The following is a 19,120-nucleotide window of genomic DNA, read 5'->3' as shown; positions in this document are numbered from 1 at the left end:
TACCCATTACTCCTAGTCCCTTTTTTATGCTACGCCTCACTTTTCAAAATTAACAGCCTTCCAAATGTCACTCAAATGGTGGTCTTTCCCTTCAAAGGGAGACAGTCATAAAAAAAGTACAAGAATTAAGTAACAAGTTACCTGCATCACACTAAGTACAAAGTACTTACGCAAGCTGCAGCACTGAAGATCTGATTTTTCTCACAGCTTAGGTTGCACACATTCTCTGGTCCTGTCACTCTGCTACCCCAAATCCTCCCCACGCATGTCACCACAAACCTCTCCCCGACACCTCTTCCACCCTGCCAAACCTTCTCCAGCCCATCCACAGGGACGTTCATCAGCATTGAGCAGAGAAAACAGGGCCATGCACTCTCCAGCAGCTCTCCCGCTGCAAGGGAGGTTATTTGGGTCTCGCTTCTCCAGTCAGGTTTCTAGTTTTCAGGAAACACGCAGAAAGGTTTTAACATTTAAACCTCTGTCGCCTTGTCAATAATTACCAGAATCTGCAAGATTTCAGCCTGGTGATCAGAAGAGAGCTGGCAGCATAAACAACTTTGTTTGGCTTCCTAGGTGAAAGAATCCCCACTTCTCCAGTGGTCTGGAGAGTCAGACCACTCCAGAAGCGCTGCCTGCAGCAGGACTGAAGAGAGCACAGACCTGGTCCAGCTGCGGTACAGGAGATAGAGACAGCCCTGCCATTACTCACACAGCCTTTGAACAACCCCCGTGCAGGGTCCTTCACAGGAAAGAACCACAGTGGGGAAAACGCTGAAAGCTCTTTTCCCCACTGGATGGAGAGCAGCCCTGAGGAGAAGGACTTGGGGGTGTTGGTGGGTGAGAAGCTCCACACACCTCAGCAAAGTGCACTGGCAGCCCAGAAACCCCCCGCACCCTGGGCTGCATCCCCAGCAGCGTGGCCAGCAGGGCGAGGGGGGGGATTCTGCCGCTCTGCTCCGCTCGGGGGAGACCCCCCCCAGTGCTGCCTCCAGCTCTGGGGCCACCAACAGCAGAAGGACATGGAGCTGTTGGAGCGAGGCCAGAGGAGGCCACGGAGATGCTGGGAGGGCTGGAGCCCCTCTGCTGGGAGGACAGGCTGAGAGAGTTGGGGGGGTTCAGCCTGGAGAAGAGAAGGCTCCGGGGAGACCTTAGAGCCCCTTCCAGTCCCTCAAGGGGCTCCAGGAAAGCTGGGGAGGGACTCTGGATCAGGGAGGGGAGCCATAGGAGGAGGGGGAAGGGTTTGACACTGACAGAGGGGAGATTGAGATGAGATGTGGGGAAGAACTTCTTTGCTGTGAGGGTGGTGAGAGCCTGGCCCAGGTTGCCCAGAGAAGCTGTGGCTGCCCCATCCCTGGAGGGGTTCAAGGCCAGGTTGGAGGGGGCTTGGAGCAAGCTGGTCTGGTGGGAGGTGTCCCTGCCCAGGGCAAGGGGTGGCACTGGGTGGGCTTTAAGGTCCCTTCCCACCACAAACCAGTCTGTGATTCTGTGACTCTACAACCAAAATAGTACTGTGAAATGAGGATGGGGCAGACTGTCCTTGTGAAAAAGCCAGAATGAACCTCAGGATGAGCTAACCCTCCCCAGGGACCTGGAGGCAGCAGGGATCAGTGAGGACACTGTAGACAGACTCTGGGGCTGAAGATGACTAAGAAGATTCAGTGTTTGTAAGAAGCAAAGTAACAGATAGGAAGATGGTATGGAAGTGTTTCCACATAAAAATACTTAAATACCTTATTATTCTTCAGCCATAATACATAGAATTTGGAGGGAAAAAGAGCAAGAATATAACTATGAAATAACTATGGCAATGCAGTGACTCCCACAGAGCAAGCTGGAAGACATCAAATTAAACTAAGCAACAACAGGTTAAAAAAACCTGACACAAAACTAAAGGAGACAGAAAGCACGTCCTGCTGAATCCCTTGTCAGAGGATCATGAAGATGGTGGTAGCCCACATGCTTGGGCTCAGCAAGCGATTGTAGAAATGCAAAGGAAAAAAAAGGGGGCTTTACCAGCAATTTACCCTGACTTCTAGCTACAGATCATAAAATTGCCAATTCTGCAAGAAGATCAAGGCAAGATCATTCAACACGCACTTGTGGAAATGACAATACATTATTTTGCAAGTAATTCATGTCAATACAGTTGAGAACCTTTCACAGCAGGCTAAGGAAACATGCATCAGATTTTAGTATTTCTTGTAATACTCAACAACTATTTTCAAAAGTGAAATAAGCAAGGTAACCTTCTGGCATAAATCTGATTTCCATCCTAAGCAAAACAGGAATATGCATTCTGAGACTCAGAAAAGAAACAAACCAAAAATAATTATGGCCAATCACCACTTTTATGCAGAAAAATCTGATGCCAAGATGAGAATTTCTTGTCCAGGTCAATACATAAAACTGTATGAAAAGAAATAAATCAATACATTAAATGGATCATGCACTACTGCAAGTTTCAGAATTTTGTGAATAGGATGTGGTTTAACTCATGAAGACAAAACCATCAAAGGCCTTGAGGATTTGTCAAACCAAAACTGCTCCAGGCAGAATTCTGTCCAGCTGTGCTCAGAACACCACAGCCAGGGGAAACTGCAAGCTCCTGAAATTCGTTTTAGTCTTCAGTCATGCTTACTATTGAAAGCGTTTTCAAATCTCTTAACTTCATAAATTCTGATCTAAGTTGTTGTTCAAAGTTCTTTGGAGCTGGTGAAGAGCAGTTCATTCTCTCCCTTTTTGCTGTAATGTCTAATGTCTGTGACAATCTATGTCTCCCCTGGAGGCGCCTCTAGGGGAAGCATTCCTTCCAAGGACAGCTCTTGGAGAACTTGGCAGAAATTTGTTCCTGTCTCTTAAATACTAAGGCAAAGATCCACATAAAGACTAATGATGTTAGGAGGCCACCTACACAACTTCACCTTGCTTAGCCAGATAAAACAATATCTGCTTTATTAAAACACAAAAATAACACACCTAGACTAAATACGTAAAAGCGTACTTGGAGATTTGGCTTCCTCCGCATTGCAGGAAATAAGGAGTGACATGAAGAAATACATAAAAGCTAAGATTAACATGAAGCTAAAACTAACAAATATAAACAATGAAATAATATTCCGTTTTTTATAAAGATTGACACAAACATTCTTGTGTCAGTTTTTCCTCCCAGTTAAGTTGTGCCATTTATGCCTCCTTTCCTCATTTTCCCCAAACTAGCCCCCACATCCAATGGCCCAAAGACTACTTAGTAAATCTTTTCATAATCTTTATCTGCTTAGAGCTGGGGACAACTCTTGTTGGTACTCTCAGTAGCCTCTGACATTACCAGCCTCTCTGTACAAGATTTGCCTTGCACAACTGTCCTCTCCAAATACATTTATGAATCTTCTCAGTGCAGCACCGCAGTAATACATGCAAAATTACGAACTCCTAGGCGATTATTTTAACTCCTTAATTACGCTACTGACTTACAGCACGGTTCAAGTAGGTCTCTCTAACAAAACCGCTTGGCAGCTGTGCTAACCATGATGAGAGAATCTGGAAGAGGAGCTACTGTTGCCTCTCCCTACAGAAGTTACTTCCCCCACAGTTCTCTCTCTGCCACCATCCTAAACCTGCAAGTCATGCTCACAGCATGAACAGTATTTTCTAATCATCCACCTCCTCAAACCACCAAAACCTAGGCATTTCCAAATCACTGTACATCAAACCAGGACTTCAAACAATCTCTATGTGTTGTCTAATACAGCTTTCTTTTTTCTAAACCCATGACCTTGCTCTCCAGCCTACACAGGAATGCCACCTTTCTAATCACTTAAATCACTTTTACAACTCCACTTATATTTTTAAAGCTCCACAGCTAAGACCATGATGACAAATCTAAAAATTTAAGGACATAAATCCTTGTTTACCCCAGAACTACTCCTTTACCTTTACAACCCAGGTGCCAGTTGCCCCTTAAACTCTTTGCATCATTTTGCAGCACCACTTAGGTACGGGACATGACCCAAATGCCATATAACATCTTCCTCCAGAGCCATCCTTAAAATCCTGTCACTCCCAATTCACCTATAAAGCAGTACATTGACCACAAATAATATATAACAACCTAGAAATCAAGTGTTCTTTTCTATATTCTACCCTTACCCCGAACCCAGGCTGAGAGAGGGAAGACGACAAGGTGCAAACTACATAATAGACAATGGCTTTTATAGTAGACAATGGTTTTACAATGCAAAAATATTTTTTAAATCTGAGTTGAGTATCTAGCTTTTGTCGTACTGATGACGAGGGAGTGATGATGACCACTCCCATCATTGTCAGAATCAATGATGAATGGAAGAAGACCACAGCTCACACTTGCAGAACAAAGGACACTACTTTAAAAGTATTTTTGGACAAATTGTTTCTTTACAACACTATTGGTTAGATTTGTCTGACCTGTAATACCTACTTAGAACTGTGTAGATGCAAGAAAGACTTCAGACTAATTTGATCTCAGAAATGCATGTTAAAAGTTAACTTCGTAAAATGACTTAGGGATTCACAGACTGGTTTGTGTTGGAACAACCAGAATCTCCTTACTGAAAAGAAAAATTAAGAGGTATCATTTCAGAACATTGTGCACTTTTTGTTCCCTCTAAATAAACACGACAAACTGCATGTTCTGATCGCTCACTAAACTGTATGGAACCCTAGCTGGAACAACCAGTTACAAAATTAGTTTCCAGACTAATATGCATTTTGTACTGCAACATGCTGAATGTTTTCCAACTTCTAATGGAGAAATACATGTCTGAAACCTTACAAGCACAACCTTCCTTAAGTAGAGATCTCTAAAAAAAATAATGTTAACAGTAGACAATGTTAGCTCCAGAGAAGTCAGTAAAGACCAGCCCTGGTACCGAGAGGGCTTGAGACACTGCGACAAACCCGTTGTGCTGAGGTTACCCTGCCTGATGGAGCAGAGCACACGGCAAACATGGGAACCATCACCACAGACAGTCCATGGAATGCACAATGCGAGGCCTTCTCTTCACTCTCAGCTTGGTGCCAGATTGCTGTGCCGGTGCTGAAAAGCCCCTGAACGCTTTGCATACTGCTCCAGAAGAAAGCCAGCTTGACTCAACAGACATTTTACAAAACTAAAAGTGTAATTTACATAGAGAAATTACATATTTTAGAAGTGTGGTGTTTGTCAACTATTTTGAAGTTAACTTTTGCATTTTCTTTAAAATGTTGATGTAGGAAAAATTCCTCTGTTAATAGATTTTCCTCGTTAACTTTAATAAGGGTAATATTTTGTGGCAGGCAATGCGCGTACCCAGACACCTTGAATGGAAACAACACTGGAGTTAACCATTAACACTTCACTGTTAGTCTTTCCAAAAATAGAGTGGAAGGTCTCAACCAGTGTGCAACCTGAGTCACCTTTTCTTGAATTAGTTGACTAAAGGGCCATTCCGCTGACCTGAATGCCAGGTTCTGATACATGCAGCATATATTAAGTAGCTGTTACTTTTTGCTGACAGCACTGTATTCTGACTCTATCACTACTGCATCAACACTGAGAAAACAAGCAACAGGCAGAAGCAACAAGCAGGCTTTGGCCCTTTATTTAATAAAATAGCAAGATGCGCTACACTGATATTTCTCTCATTCTTTCTCTCCAGTCTCAAATACACAAAGTATAAGCTACTAAAATGATTATCAGTCACCCCCCTCCTCCTTTTTAAGAAAAGGGTACACCTCCACATAGTTTAACATATTTATGTTTATTACTGCATGTATTACACTTTGGAAATTGGCAACCAAGTGACAGATGCCACCAGTAGACTTCTCATGATGTACAAGCAGGAAGAAGCTACGCTACCCAGCCACGCTACAGGTATTCCCCACCCAGGCTGACTCTGGCAGCCCCCTCTCCAGCAGCAACACCACTTGGTATTTAGATCCCTTCCTGACTCATTTCTAACGCGGGTGCCTTCAGGGTGCTTGGCTGCCCCCAAGGCCTCCCACCATCCCACCCCACCCGGCAGGCTCCTGTCAGCAGCCGGCCTGCACACAGCCACCTACAGCACCACCACAGGCACTTGAGAAGACTAAATCCCACATCCCTGTCTCCCTGGAGCCCTGGGTCCTCTCTGCCAGCCCAAAGAGACATTAGCCTTTAGTTAAGATTTTTGATGAGTATTTTCTTGAGACGTCCCAGAGCACAATAGATATGTCCCACAGCCCCTGGAGGATGCATCCTCTGCAGAAAGAGAAGGTACAACATGGAGGAACTGGAGAGCACAAGACCTACCAGCTTAGCACCGAAGGACCAGGCCAGCCAAGAAAGGACACAGGACCACATTGCTCTGCCTGGGCTGCACACTGCTATGATCACTGCTTTCAGACTAACTGTGGAAGAACTGCCAGGTTAAAGGACACCTGGGGAGAAAACTCACCATGGTGCAACTCAGAAGGGACTTCAGGAACAGTCTAAGCAACAGCAACAGGGTGATTGGGACCTGGTTCCTAGAAGGAAACAATGTGATCCAAACTGACAGCACAAACACTAACACTCCCTTCATTCCAAGATACATGTCATTTGTCACCATAAATGTAATTGGAAGGCACATCTCAAAAGTATTTACTTTAAGATGTATTTAATTTGATCAGCTAATATTAGAAGAACAGCAGATTTAAATCCTTTCCAAGCTGACATAAGATTTCAAGCTTCTGCTGAGGAATGTGCCTACTAAACCTGTGATAAAGCTCGGGTTTGATACTCATTCCAAACCAAAGAAAAGCAACCAACTGCAAAATGGTTCAGTATTTCTATTCAAACATTTGAGATCTTCTGATTGCACAGATAATATAACAATCCAGTGATTCAACAAAGAGTGAATCGTGTACATGAGTACATTTCTCTTAGTTCCCAGCAGCTTCAGCTGAAACAAGAGTAACCTTGATTTTAATTTTTCCAAATGCTAACAGCTTTTACTATTAACCAGGCAGAATTAAATACTGCAATCTATTGAGATTCTTATCAATTTCTTCTACTAAAAAAAATGTTTACAATATAAAAAGCTGAAAGGTTTACTATTTGGAAAGAAAAAAAAAGAAAAGGAGAACTACACCCTAGCACTCATCCATAACATTTTGTGCATCGCTTTCAAAGGGCAGAGAACTGTACTGCACCCAGTCCAAACAGCCATGGTTTTCCACTACATCTATTTCAATTTAATAGTGGTTTCCACTAAAGGGAAGTTTCCTTCCTTCAACTCTCATTTGTTTCCTGAGCTCTATCCCTTCTGCAGCTGCAGGATGAGTTGTATCAGCTCCTTGGTTCACCCAGGCAACACCTCCCGGCAGATGCCACTCGCTCCAACTGACCTCAACACCGAAACCGCTCCCAAAGGACAGGGACACATGGCAGGGGTAGAGGGATGGGCAAGGGAACAGGATTACCATTTTCCAGGGTAATCAGACACTTCACAATTTACTAACCAAAGACATGACACACATTTAAATACACAGAGGTGAAAAGCAATAATCTAGACCATGGTTTTCTTTGCTTTGTCTTAACTGTATTCTCAGAAAAAGAAATTTTATAATTTTCTCATGCAACTGTGACCACTCCTTTGCCACCTACGCCTTTCAGATACAGCTCTGAAGATACTTTTCCTCACAGATTTGGTCCATCTTCTCTCTGAAGAGCTACCTGTTTCATGCCACTATCATACATCTTCCCACATTAGCCCTCCAGTACCTATGCCCATTAATAATGTTAATGCTCTACAGTGCATCTGCAAAACAATACAAACAGCTGCTCACCCTGGGATGAGTCAGTGCTGCAGAACAAAACAAAACAAGCAACATATCAACATCTCCTTACCTTCTGTGCTTTATCCTTCTGAAATACAAATACAGGTGGAGCAATGGCAGGCTTTTCTGTAAAAAGAGAAATTGTTGGTTTTTTCCACATTAACTTTTTACTAATATGAAAGTGTTATGTTCTATGATGTTTTTACTGACAATGAATCCCTAAACAAGTTAAATCTCACTTACACAAGTCGTTTCCACTAGCTCCTGCTAACATTTAATTATAAGGACTTGATCTTCAAAAGGAAAAAAAGTGTTTTAAGAAAACATAACTGGTATCTGACAGTTATTTGTCTTTTCCCTCCAGATTTCTCTATTTCAAACAAGTACTTCCATCGTACTTGGGTACATCAGCAGGAAAAGGCCCTTTGCTGCAGTAGTTTATTTTTTGAACACAGGTAAGTTTTGCACGCAAAGGTTTTTCCATCCCCACAGTAATACATTAGGGCAAAAGGAGTTTTGCTGTACGCAACCACATACCCCTTCTTAAAGGTTGCCGAACTCTGATACCTGACTATACTTGTATTTCATTATCATCGAAACATCCTAAGTCTGCAACATTTGCAGGTTTACAATCTAAACCAAATATTCTATGCATATTATTGCAGAGACACCAGTCTTTTCTGCATAGTTTAAGCGCACATCTACTTTCTACTTGAAGTTCCAATTCAAATATTAACGGGACACTGTTTTCTAAATAAGCACATCGACATTTAGTCTTCAAGAACAGAATGAATTTCTAGAATGTGTGCATTTTTTTCCATTGTCCTTAGTGACCTCAAAACTACCTCAATGTCCTTAATGATAAAAAAACCTAAAAAACACAGGAGTGAGGGGGGGAATAAACCAGAAATGAGTTTTCCTGAGAGTTCAACAAACTGATATATCTTGTGCATCAGTTGTATTTGAAGACAAATTGTACATACGCTATGCAGTCAGCAACCCTCCTATACGCTTGCAGGGCTAAAACCGAATACAACATTTCAGTCTGTTTTCAGATTGAGACTGCGGTGAAACAGGATTCATAGAGAGCTCTATTTTGGCTAATTTCTTTGCAAAAGTTGCATCTTTGCAATTATTCATTCTTACAAACAAGACTAGACAATTAAGAAAATTTAAATTTTTAAAACTTCTAGAATTTGAAAGGCTACCATAAAAAAGAAATGTAAAGTCATCAAGAAGAATCACCTTGTGCCTAAAAAAACCCAGATAAGATCACAAAATCCTCCATAAATCAGTTGCGGTAAAGCACTTGTGTCAGCATATAAGGAAAAGGGGATAAGACTGTTCATTTGGGAACTGCTGGCTATTAGATCAGTTTAGCTGAAAAAGTGAAACTTCACCTGACACAAACATGAAAATTATGACAATTATTCCAAGAACACTGTGCATTTATTTGTGAGGGTGGAAAACCCTCTTTCCGCTCTTCTGTGGGTCTAACTCAGAGGGATAACCCAGCAAAAACAGTGCGAGACCTATTTTGCAAGACTGGTGTAACTTGTTTACAATAGGTAAAATTAATCGTGAAATGAAGCTCCTTATTGCAGCATTTGCCGCCTTTTCCGAGTTCTTCTATCCATCAAATACTGCTGAATCTTAAACATGTTTATTAACAGGAGCAACGCAGACAATCTATTTCAAAAATGAAAATCAATCTGCTAACTAACAAAGGTCATCAACAAAGACTTAACTGCTATACCTGTCCCAAAGACCAGCTTATTGAAACAAGCCAGGGATCCCTTTGGATTCCCTTGGCCTCAGTATAACCCACCTGTGGAAGGCTCCATCACATAAGGTCCAAGCTTCTAACCCTTTACCTCAAACTGATGCTCATTTCTTTATACCACATTTGGTATAATTCAGTATTCATTAACACTACAATTACAGCAACAAGTAGCATGCATTCTACCAAACTTTTATCCAAGATTGCCAAACCAGTCAATGAAATGCTGTATTAGTGTTCTTCGCTTTCAGGGATATGCCCAAAAGCAGGACTTGGTTGTGTAATGCACAACACACAAGAGACTCCAAATTCCACAGATAGCAAAGAACACAGAACAGAAAAAAACCCTATTTGTCTATTTAGTGGTTAATAAAGGATTGAAGTACTGAGAGACAAGAAAGCAAACAATAAAGAAAAGCAGATCCAACAACGCAAAGTGCAGAAGAAAGATGGAATGGCTCACAAAAGACTAGAATGGAGAGACAATGAAGTGATGCAAAGGAACAGGATAAAATAGGAGACGGAGTGTAGTGATGGAAAACTGACTACTCACAAAGGAAGAGGGATGCCAGGAACCACAGAAAGCTCACATAAAAAAAATATACAAAAAAAAATATACAAAAAAAAATATACAAAAAAAAATATACAATAAAAAATATACAATAAAAAATATACAATAAAAAATATACAATAAAAAATATACAATAAAAAATATACAATAAAAAATATACAATAAAAAATATACAATAAAAAATATACAATAAAAAATATACAATAAAAAATATACAATAAAAAATATACAATAAAAAATATACAATAAAAAATATACAATAAAAAATATACAATAAAAAATATACAATAAAAAATATACAATAAAAAATATACAATAAAAAATATACAATAAAAAATATACAATAAAAAATATACAATAAAAAATATACAATAAAAAATATACAATAAAAAATATACAATAAAAAATATACAATAAAAAATATACAATAAAAAATATACAATAAAAAATATACAATAAAAAATATACAATAAAAAATATACAATAAAAAATATACAATAAAAAATATACAATAAAAAATATACAATAAAAAATATACAATAAAAAATATACAATAAAAAATATACAATAAAAAATATACAATAAAAAATATACAATAAAAAATATACAATAAAATAACTGGATGGAAGAACCAAAGAAGAAAATGGAGCGGAAAAAAAAAAAATAATCAAATATTAGAGATTGCGTCCAGCTACAGCAAACGAGACTAGGAAAAGAAGGTAGTTAAACTATGACCGGTCCCGTTAGTCAAGGTGGAAAAGATAACACTGCTGTGCAACACAGGAGAGTTTCTCTCCACTGAAGGAGCACAGTCCTCCAGTACTCTAGATTCAGGAATCTCACTACTGCTCTTGCTGGCCGCGAGACCAACTTACACGATGACATCTGGTAGGAAGGGTGACAAGACAGCAGGCACTCATGGCTACCAACTGTACCAGCACTTAGCCAGGCACGTTCTTTATTGGGGAGCTCTTGTTCACCATGGCTTTTCTAAAGTCTTCAACAAGAGCCCAGTGCTGGAAATGTTTCCCCAATTCTAGCCCAAGGCAAGAAGGGACCACTACATTGTCTAATCTGATCACCTTGATTAAACACTGCGTATTTTTCTGAGCCTTATTGTTTTGGGGAAACCTTTTCATCAAAGACATCAATTATTGAAGATATTAAAAGCAAAGTATTATTGCCCTCGATCATCCATTACCTGACTTAGTAAAAAATTCCACTGTCAAATTCCCCATTCAAATGTCTGGCTTTGGCTTTCAGTTCTGAGTCCTAGTTCTGTTTTTGAATTCATGTATGTACTAGATAAAGAGCTCTCTGGCATTTAATGTTTTCCCTACAAAAGCCCTTACGCAGGCCATGTTTTTCCTATTGAAACCTGTTGTGGTGGTTCTTCAGTTATTTTTGTAGAACAGAAATGCATACGTTAGGTAGTTATTGGGAGTTTTTTTCCACATGGTGAGCACCTTATTAAGTGCTACTCCAAAATAAGAATTACAGTATTGTTTCTGCTAGACAACAGAGGTGAACAGTCACATTTGCACTTCGCAAGCATGCTTCCATGCTTCCATTCCACCCAGGTGTCTGAAGAACAACCTACAGTAAAATGGATCTGTCAGGTCCACAGAACTGTCACCAAGGTAAAGGGAAAATAAAGCAGGATAAAGGATGAAAAAATCCCCAATTTTCAAACTTTAGGTAAAATACATGTAAAATAACATGAGATCTTCTCCATCTAAAATACCAAGAGACACAGCACATAGTTCTTAAATATTGTGGAGCAGACTTGGTTTTTCTCCAGACAAGCAGACAGAAACAAGGCAAAACGATGCAGAAACAATGTCAATTCTCTAATCGAGTCAGTCTCAGTAAAGGTGTTCTGAGAAAGCCCAAGCACGTGAGGAGGAAAGCAGACCTTCAGTAATTACTGCCACAGAGACAGTAAGTCCCCAATCTGAAGATCTGGGACCTGAACAAACCACTTAGTTTCTTGTGAATGGTGGTAGTCTGTCAAACCAGTCTGAAAAATGACTGAATCCACAGAACTCCTTCCTGCAGTTTATTCATAAGTTTCAGACATTTCAACTTGCACGAATAGTTACAAAAACCTCAAAAGCTGGCTTTTACAGGCTAAATTTCTTTAATATATTTCATAAGCCCTATGTGCTATCACAAAAACATATGTATTATTAAACCTACGCAGCTTGCTCCACATGCCTTGGAAACAAGAACACAGAAAATACTCAGTGGCTCAGGCAGAGGTACCCTCAAGTCATATTTAACCTGAGATTTTTAACTGGGATACATGACTATTTGTAGCTATACCAAACTCTGCAATGTCAACAATGTTTCCTGGAACCGGACAAAACATGGTCTTGTTCTACCTCTCCACCCCTTTACCCCAATGCAACCACAGCAGTTGGTGGCACCTCTAGTGGCCACAATAGTTATTTTTGCAATACAAAGATTTAAACCTTCACCGCAGCATGAAATGACCCATTACTGAAAAATCCAACGGGTATTTTAAGTGTATATATGCAAAAACCATGCCCTTTTTGAATCCATCTTTGAAGACCACATAAGTGAAAAAGAGAAGACAAGGTAAAATGTCACAAAATGGGAGGGAAACCCTCATCCAGTGCAGAGGTGCCTTTCTCTGTACAGTTACACACACTCGCAGAGTAAATCCCATGGCAAAGCAGTGACAAAGGCCGAGACAGACATTCTTGTCCTTTGCCACTGAGACCATTGTGTCCCTACCATAAGAGCACAGGATAGCTCGGGTTGGAAGGGACCAACCGGAGGTCTCTAGTCCAACACCATGCGACAAGTAAGGTGAGCTCTGAAGTCAGGGCAGATCAATCAGGTTACCCAGTCTGATCTTCACTGCCACGGGCAGAGGCTGAGCAGCCTCCCAGGGTAATCTCTTCTACTGCTTGACTGTCTTTATGGTAAAAAAAAAACCCAAACAAACCCAATGATTTCTCTCTATATCCTGTCTGAACATCTCATTCCACCTCTCACCTTTTGTCTTTTGTCCTTCCAGCACACACCACTGTGATGAACCTGGCTCTGTCTTTTCAATAATCTCCTCATAGACCCTGGAAAGTTCTGAAGCCGCCTTTTCTACAAGCTAAACAAGCCCAGTTCCTTCAGCCTTTCCTCACAGGTCCCCGACCACCTTGGCAACTCAAATTGATCTTTAGATTTTAGAAGGAACCCAGGATTCACATCATGCAAACAACTCTCAAGTCCTCACCAGACCTACTGTAGACAGATGATTACGAGGTGAATTTTTAAAGCTAAGAACTACACTGTTTCAAACTTTTTTTAGAAGTTTCCTCCGAATTACATTTTAAAGTACAATAGTACCTGACTACATGGAAACCTATGTGAGAGGTAGAAAAAAAACCACCGAGAAACTTCCAGGCAAGCAAACCCTTGCTTAGATCTGAAGAAGCAGTCTTCAACACTAAAAGCATACAAGTTGGGAAGGACTGCTCTGACTTTACCTCATTATAATATATCACCTGAGAGGAAAAAGTAGATCATACCTGTGAACATTCAAAGAGTGTTAAAAAGGAGAACAGCAATTAGGTTGTTAACTGACCAAAAATATTCAGAGTGGTAATTTATTGCCTGTGAAAGGCTTATCAAGAAAAATTTCAGTTCAAAGTTAAGGTTAATTACGCTTATTTGAACAGCTTAAGCCACAAAAATGTTTTTTTCACCCTGATACTATTTAAGTTATAAATAGCAGAATAATCGTGCTAAAAAACAAAGAGAGATATGGGCAATTTGCAGCATCATAGAATTCTAAAGGCGTTGATAGCAAAACAAGACTCTCCTCTTCCAGCAGGTACAAACAGACTGAAAGCAATGAGCGAGTGACCCCACCAAGAGCTGATGGCCAAAAAAGACCCCTCAAAGTCCAATCATGTATCATGTCAGAAAGTACAAGAAACGTGACTGGATCATTTACAGCCAGACTTCACAAGTGATGTCATGGCAAATATAACTGATACTGGAAAAAAAGATACTTCTGCCTCATTTTCAAAACCTGATGAGTTGCTTTTTACGATGTAAAACATCTGATGTTCTCATTCACCTTCAAAACTTTCATTTCTTTGGTCTCCTATAGCATAAGGAAGCAGGCTACCTCCAGACAGTACTTCCACAGCTGGCATGGGAAGGTAGAATCCCTTCTACAAATTTATTATTAAATAAAAATTCCATACACCATATTTAAAGCACAAACCTTTTGTGTTTGCAGAGCACACGTTATTTCATTTCCCAAGCCCTCATGGCATTAACAGAAATAGTAAAATTACTGAACACAGAGGGTAACCTATTTCAGCTCTGGTACTCCATATAAAGCAAATGTTACAAGTCAGAAATGGAAAAAGTAGCTTATTTTCACATGACAGGAAGAAGAAAACCATGAGCAACCCAAATACTTTGCAATCTAGGTTAAATATTTATAAAGAACTCCAAAAACTGTCAATAAAAATTATTAAAGTATTTAGACTTGTCTTGTACATGAATAGTATTTTATGGCATTTGGGTGTGAATTATTAGGACATCTCAAAAACAAAACAACCCCACCCCCAAACCAAATTACTCAAACTAGTGGACACAAAGTTAGTCCAGCTGAGGTAAATCCCCACAGGGAAAAAAGATCCTGTTAATAGGGTCTACAAACATCAGGGACAGCGGCACATGCCAGCTTTTCCACTCAAAGTAACACTCTCTCTGAAAGCTGCTGGAAGGCAACTAGAATTATACAGCCATGGCAAAAAAACCCCAGAAACAGCACAGAAGTAATGTCAGCATCGCACAAGTCAGGCAAAGGAATGGTACTTCTACTCTGAAAGGAACTGCTGCAATTCTTTCATCTTCCTTACGTTTAAGGCAGTTACAGTAAACTTGCTGATCATGAAGTGTATGCTTGGCAGATTCAGAAAGCAAAATAGGATTTTTTTGGTGTCTAAGGAGTTTGCCAACACAAGTAGTGCAGGCTGACAGGGAAAAGCGAAGAAAGGTGTCAAGTTTTAGCCCTGAGAGAAACTTGTACCTTTTCAGTGACTGAAAGGTGATAAAGTAATTCATTCTCAACACAAGGAGATTCTATCATCTAAAGAGCACCTTCAGCAGCAAGTTAATAAGAAAAGCATTCAAGTTTACATGAATATATATGCCTGACAGGAAGTTGTCTAGTTCTCCATGATACTTCCCTGCCACGTGTGTGAAGCATCAGTTTTAAGACATGATCCAGCTAGAACACCAACAAAGAACATCACACTAAAGACTTCAGAGAAAATTTCTAACACTATTCAGTAACTACTTGATACGACAGTAACACTAACAATTGTGCCTACCTTTCCAAACTCTTGGTTCTCAGTGATCAAACTTCTCACAATGCCAGGCCCCAAGGCCTTTATGACAATGGCACTAAATCTTTGTGACAAAGTTGATCGAACTTCACACAGCCAGGGAGAAGTTACTCTCTCCTCCTCTTCATTAGCTCCACACTTACTAGCTCCTCTCATGATGAGGGGCAATGCCAAGACCAGGACCCGTTTCTAGGAAGCTTCACATACAAACTTCTTTGGAAAGTGGCAGTTGGGCCACCTCATCCTTCACCCCCCTTCTCTGCTGTAGAGGACCCTCTTAATCCAACAGTCTTCTTCTGCCAAGATACAGCTTGCTGTCAAACCACTACAAAGAGGCAGGTGCACAGTTTCACCAACTCACTGAACAAAAAGGAAAGATGAGTGAATGGAAAAATTCAAGCAGTAATTAGAATGAAGAAAATGAAGTAGTTATGAGAATGTTAGGGGGAATGCTTGTAACTGAAGAAATACGTCACAGAAAGATCATCCATTAAAATAGTTTGAAGGCTTAAGGGACATTAATAGAACGGTTACTTGGAGGCAATATTGACATCTCAGTGGCGATTTAAGACAGACAATAGACTGAGAGAGACATCAGAATCTAGAAGGTAAAGATAACCAATGCACTGCTGGAAAAAAACCCACACTGAATGAATTGAAACAAAGGGGTGCCATGGTAAAAGTGACAGGTTAAAAAGAGCTCTGCATGAGCAAGATGAATGGACACAGGCAGAACAAAACAGCACTTTCTAAGGCCAGGAGGTTTGTTGCGGCAATCAAAGGGGTAGGAGCCTAAGCGAGTTTCACTTCCATGAAAGGACAAGAAAAGCTATTGTTGAAACACGCTAAGCAAAATCAACCTGCAAGAATGACTGAAACTTCCTTCTAGATACTTGTGTCTACTACGTGTCAAAGAATAATTAGCTTCACACCTCACAATGAAGTATGGTTGAGACAGCATTGCTGAACAGATCAATCAAGACTAAGGAATATTAAGAGTTTTGTTTTAACCATGCTTCATTTGTGAACATGAACATTTAGGTACCGCATACTTCCAACAAGAAGATCAATATGATGTAGAAGACGAAAGAATTATCAGTACCAAAATAGTGACTTCCTGTATTTGAATTAAAATACCCAGGCACCTGGAAAGAAAACATTCACCTACAGTACTGGAAAAATCAAACAGACTGATGTGTTTAAAATTGAGGGGAAAACAAAATCACCTAAGAACATCATTGCCATGTCAGAGACAGTAAAAAATGCAAGTAGAAAGACTATGGATTCCACTGACTTTCAGCAGGATGCCAATTCCAGAAAGTACAAGTGCACTGATATAAATAGAACAGACACCTCAAAAATGGAAGCGGAGGAAAGAAAACTAACACCAGACAATGCAGCCAATGATATCAGAATGAGCAGAAGAGACAATAGTTCAAAAGCAAGTTGATCTTGCTTAATCTTATGAAAGATTATATCGCATTCTTATTGCAAGAAGAAATGGAACAGCAAAGGATGAAGAAGACAACTCTGGAAGGAGATGCAAGCACAACTGAAGACGTTAGCAGGTGAGGGAAGTCACTGCAGTCAGGAAAGAGAGGAGAGGGGAGGGGAGGGGAGGAAGAGAAAAAGTTCAGTTTTTCAGTTGAAAAAGTAAGGATGGCACCACACTTTTTTTTCCCCCCAAGACAGTCTACATAATTCTGCAGAAATATAGAGGTAGGGCTAGAAATACATGAGAAGTCAGCATCAAAAGATGCAATAAACATTGCTAACTTGGAATTCTCCACTGAGCTTAATGTTTCCCACTAGAACAGGGAGGTAAAGTGAGGGATTTGCACAACTTAAGATAGGCATTCCTAAACTTCTGCTTCGAAAAGAACACAATAAACCATCAAAACTGATCATAAGGTCATTGTAACGACAGTACATAAATACTGCCATTAAGTTTCTCACAAATAGTCATTACATATTTGACTATTTACCAGCACTCTTGAGGTCACTTATCATGCCTCTCTGGGCACTGACAGCTCATTTTGAGTTTGGAAGCCCACAGACCAAGACATGCTGCATCACAGGATTTGTCAAATAACTTAAGTGTAATTATGTGGTTGGCTGCTTGTAGACTTCATTTTCAAAAGCTACACCTACAATAGATATTTGCTTCCTGTTGTTTAATGTTAATATCCAAACTGTAGTTACCACTGGTACAGGGTTCAAATGTAAGAAACAACCTTGAAAGAAGGGGCCTCACACACTTTCCTTCATCTCCTTCTGGGCATTTCCACCCTCTTTCATTAGCTGAGAAGAATGATGAGAAACAAGACACAGCTGGGGCAAACTTGCTTTTGCAGAGACTTTCAGGAAAGTCAGTCATTCTCAAAGGCAAACTGCTGATGCCCACTGCCACTTAACGTTTTACACCCCTTGGAGCAGAACACCCAATACCTACAGTAGTGCAGCCCACATTTTCCTAATCCTCTTCAGAGAAAAATGAAGCCACTATTTCTTTAATTCAGAGGTTTTCAGCTTAACAAATAATATATATATTATACCTCATTTGATTTTATATAACTGCCTCTGTTATTCCCTTAGCCTGAGGAAGGATTAACACGAGTGGGAATTAAGGAAAGATTCACCACAGTCCCGAAGTTGTGGACAATGACCCCGAAAAGCAACGGGGCAGGGAGAGACACAAAGGGCTCAGGACTCCTCCGGGGGCGGCGCGGCCCGTTCCGCGGGGGCGGCGGGCAGGCTTTCGGCCGGCTCTGTGTGCGCGGCAGCACCGGCCCAAGGCCGAGCGCCGCCCCGGGAGCCGACGCGCCGCCAGCGCGGCGGGAGGCACCTGCCGGCGCGGCTCCACCGCCGCCAGCCCCGGTCCCCGGCGCGCAGTCTGCCCCACAGGGCAGAGCGGGGCCGGCGGGGAGCGCGGCGGCCCGGCCGGGCGCTCCCTTTGTCCGGTCGCTCACCCCGGAGGGGCCGGGACACGGAGAGGTCGCGGGGAGGAGGCGCTTCCGAGGACGGGCCCGCACCCGAGCGCGCCTCTGACAGCGGATCGCAGGGCCGGGCCCGCAGCAAGCCCGCGGCCGGCACCGCTGCACACCGCCAGCGCCCGCCTACCTTCGTTCGCTAGGTCCGCCATTTTACTTCCTCAATCACGCCCACAATGCATCGCGCGGCCGGACGGACTCCTCTTACAGCAGGCCCCGCCGGGCCGCGCATGCGCCAATTCACGGCCGCCCCGTGGCGGCACAGCGCATGCGCAGGGGGCGCGCCGGGGCTGGGCGCGGCCTGTGAGGGGTAGCGGGCGGCCCAGCTGCGGGGTCCGTGCCTGGGGAGACAGCCTGGCTGGGCTACCCGGTGGCGACGGTTATGGGCACCCCCGGGGCCCACGTTTCTCCGCGGCCCCTGCAGGCCCCCAGCATCTGCGGTCGTCCGACTGAGTCCATTCAGACCCGCTTGCCCATGGATCCTCCTGGGCCCCACCGTCTCCTCTGCCTCTGTGGCCTCCCATGACTGCAGGACCCAGAAGTTCACTCGAGCCTTAAACAAATCCTTGATGCC

At 41.8% G+C, this 19,120-nt stretch overlaps 1 protein-coding gene across 4 annotated transcripts in view; it reads right to left on the bottom strand.

Moving 5' to 3' along the window:
* RANBP3 (RAN binding protein 3) overlaps nt 1-18,729 on the bottom strand; it is a 54,185-nt gene extending 35,456 nt beyond the window's left edge. Inside the window, exons 1-2 of one of the 4 annotated variants that reach the window (XM_074163959.1) lie at nt 18,677-18,729; nt 7,883-7,938 (exon numbers count right to left, since the gene is read on the bottom strand). In XM_074163959.1, the coding sequence (XP_074020060.1) occupies nt 7,883-7,938; nt 18,677-18,698 (78 nt within the window). In that variant the 5' untranslated portion in view covers nt 18,699-18,729. The remainder of the gene's footprint in view (nt 1-7,882; nt 7,939-18,676) is intronic. The other 3 variants (XM_074163958.1, XM_074163961.1, XM_074163960.1) reach the window with 3 other exon arrangements.
* Between the last annotated feature and the right edge of the window lie 391 nt (nt 18,730-19,120).

This window comes from Numenius arquata, chromosome 25 (genome assembly GCF_964106895.1).
Source record: "Numenius arquata chromosome 25, bNumArq3.hap1.1, whole genome shotgun sequence".
In the NCBI taxonomy this organism is placed as follows: Eukaryota; Metazoa; Chordata; class Aves; order Charadriiformes; family Scolopacidae; genus Numenius; species Numenius arquata.
This window is presented reverse-complemented; position numbering and strand designations above follow the sequence as displayed.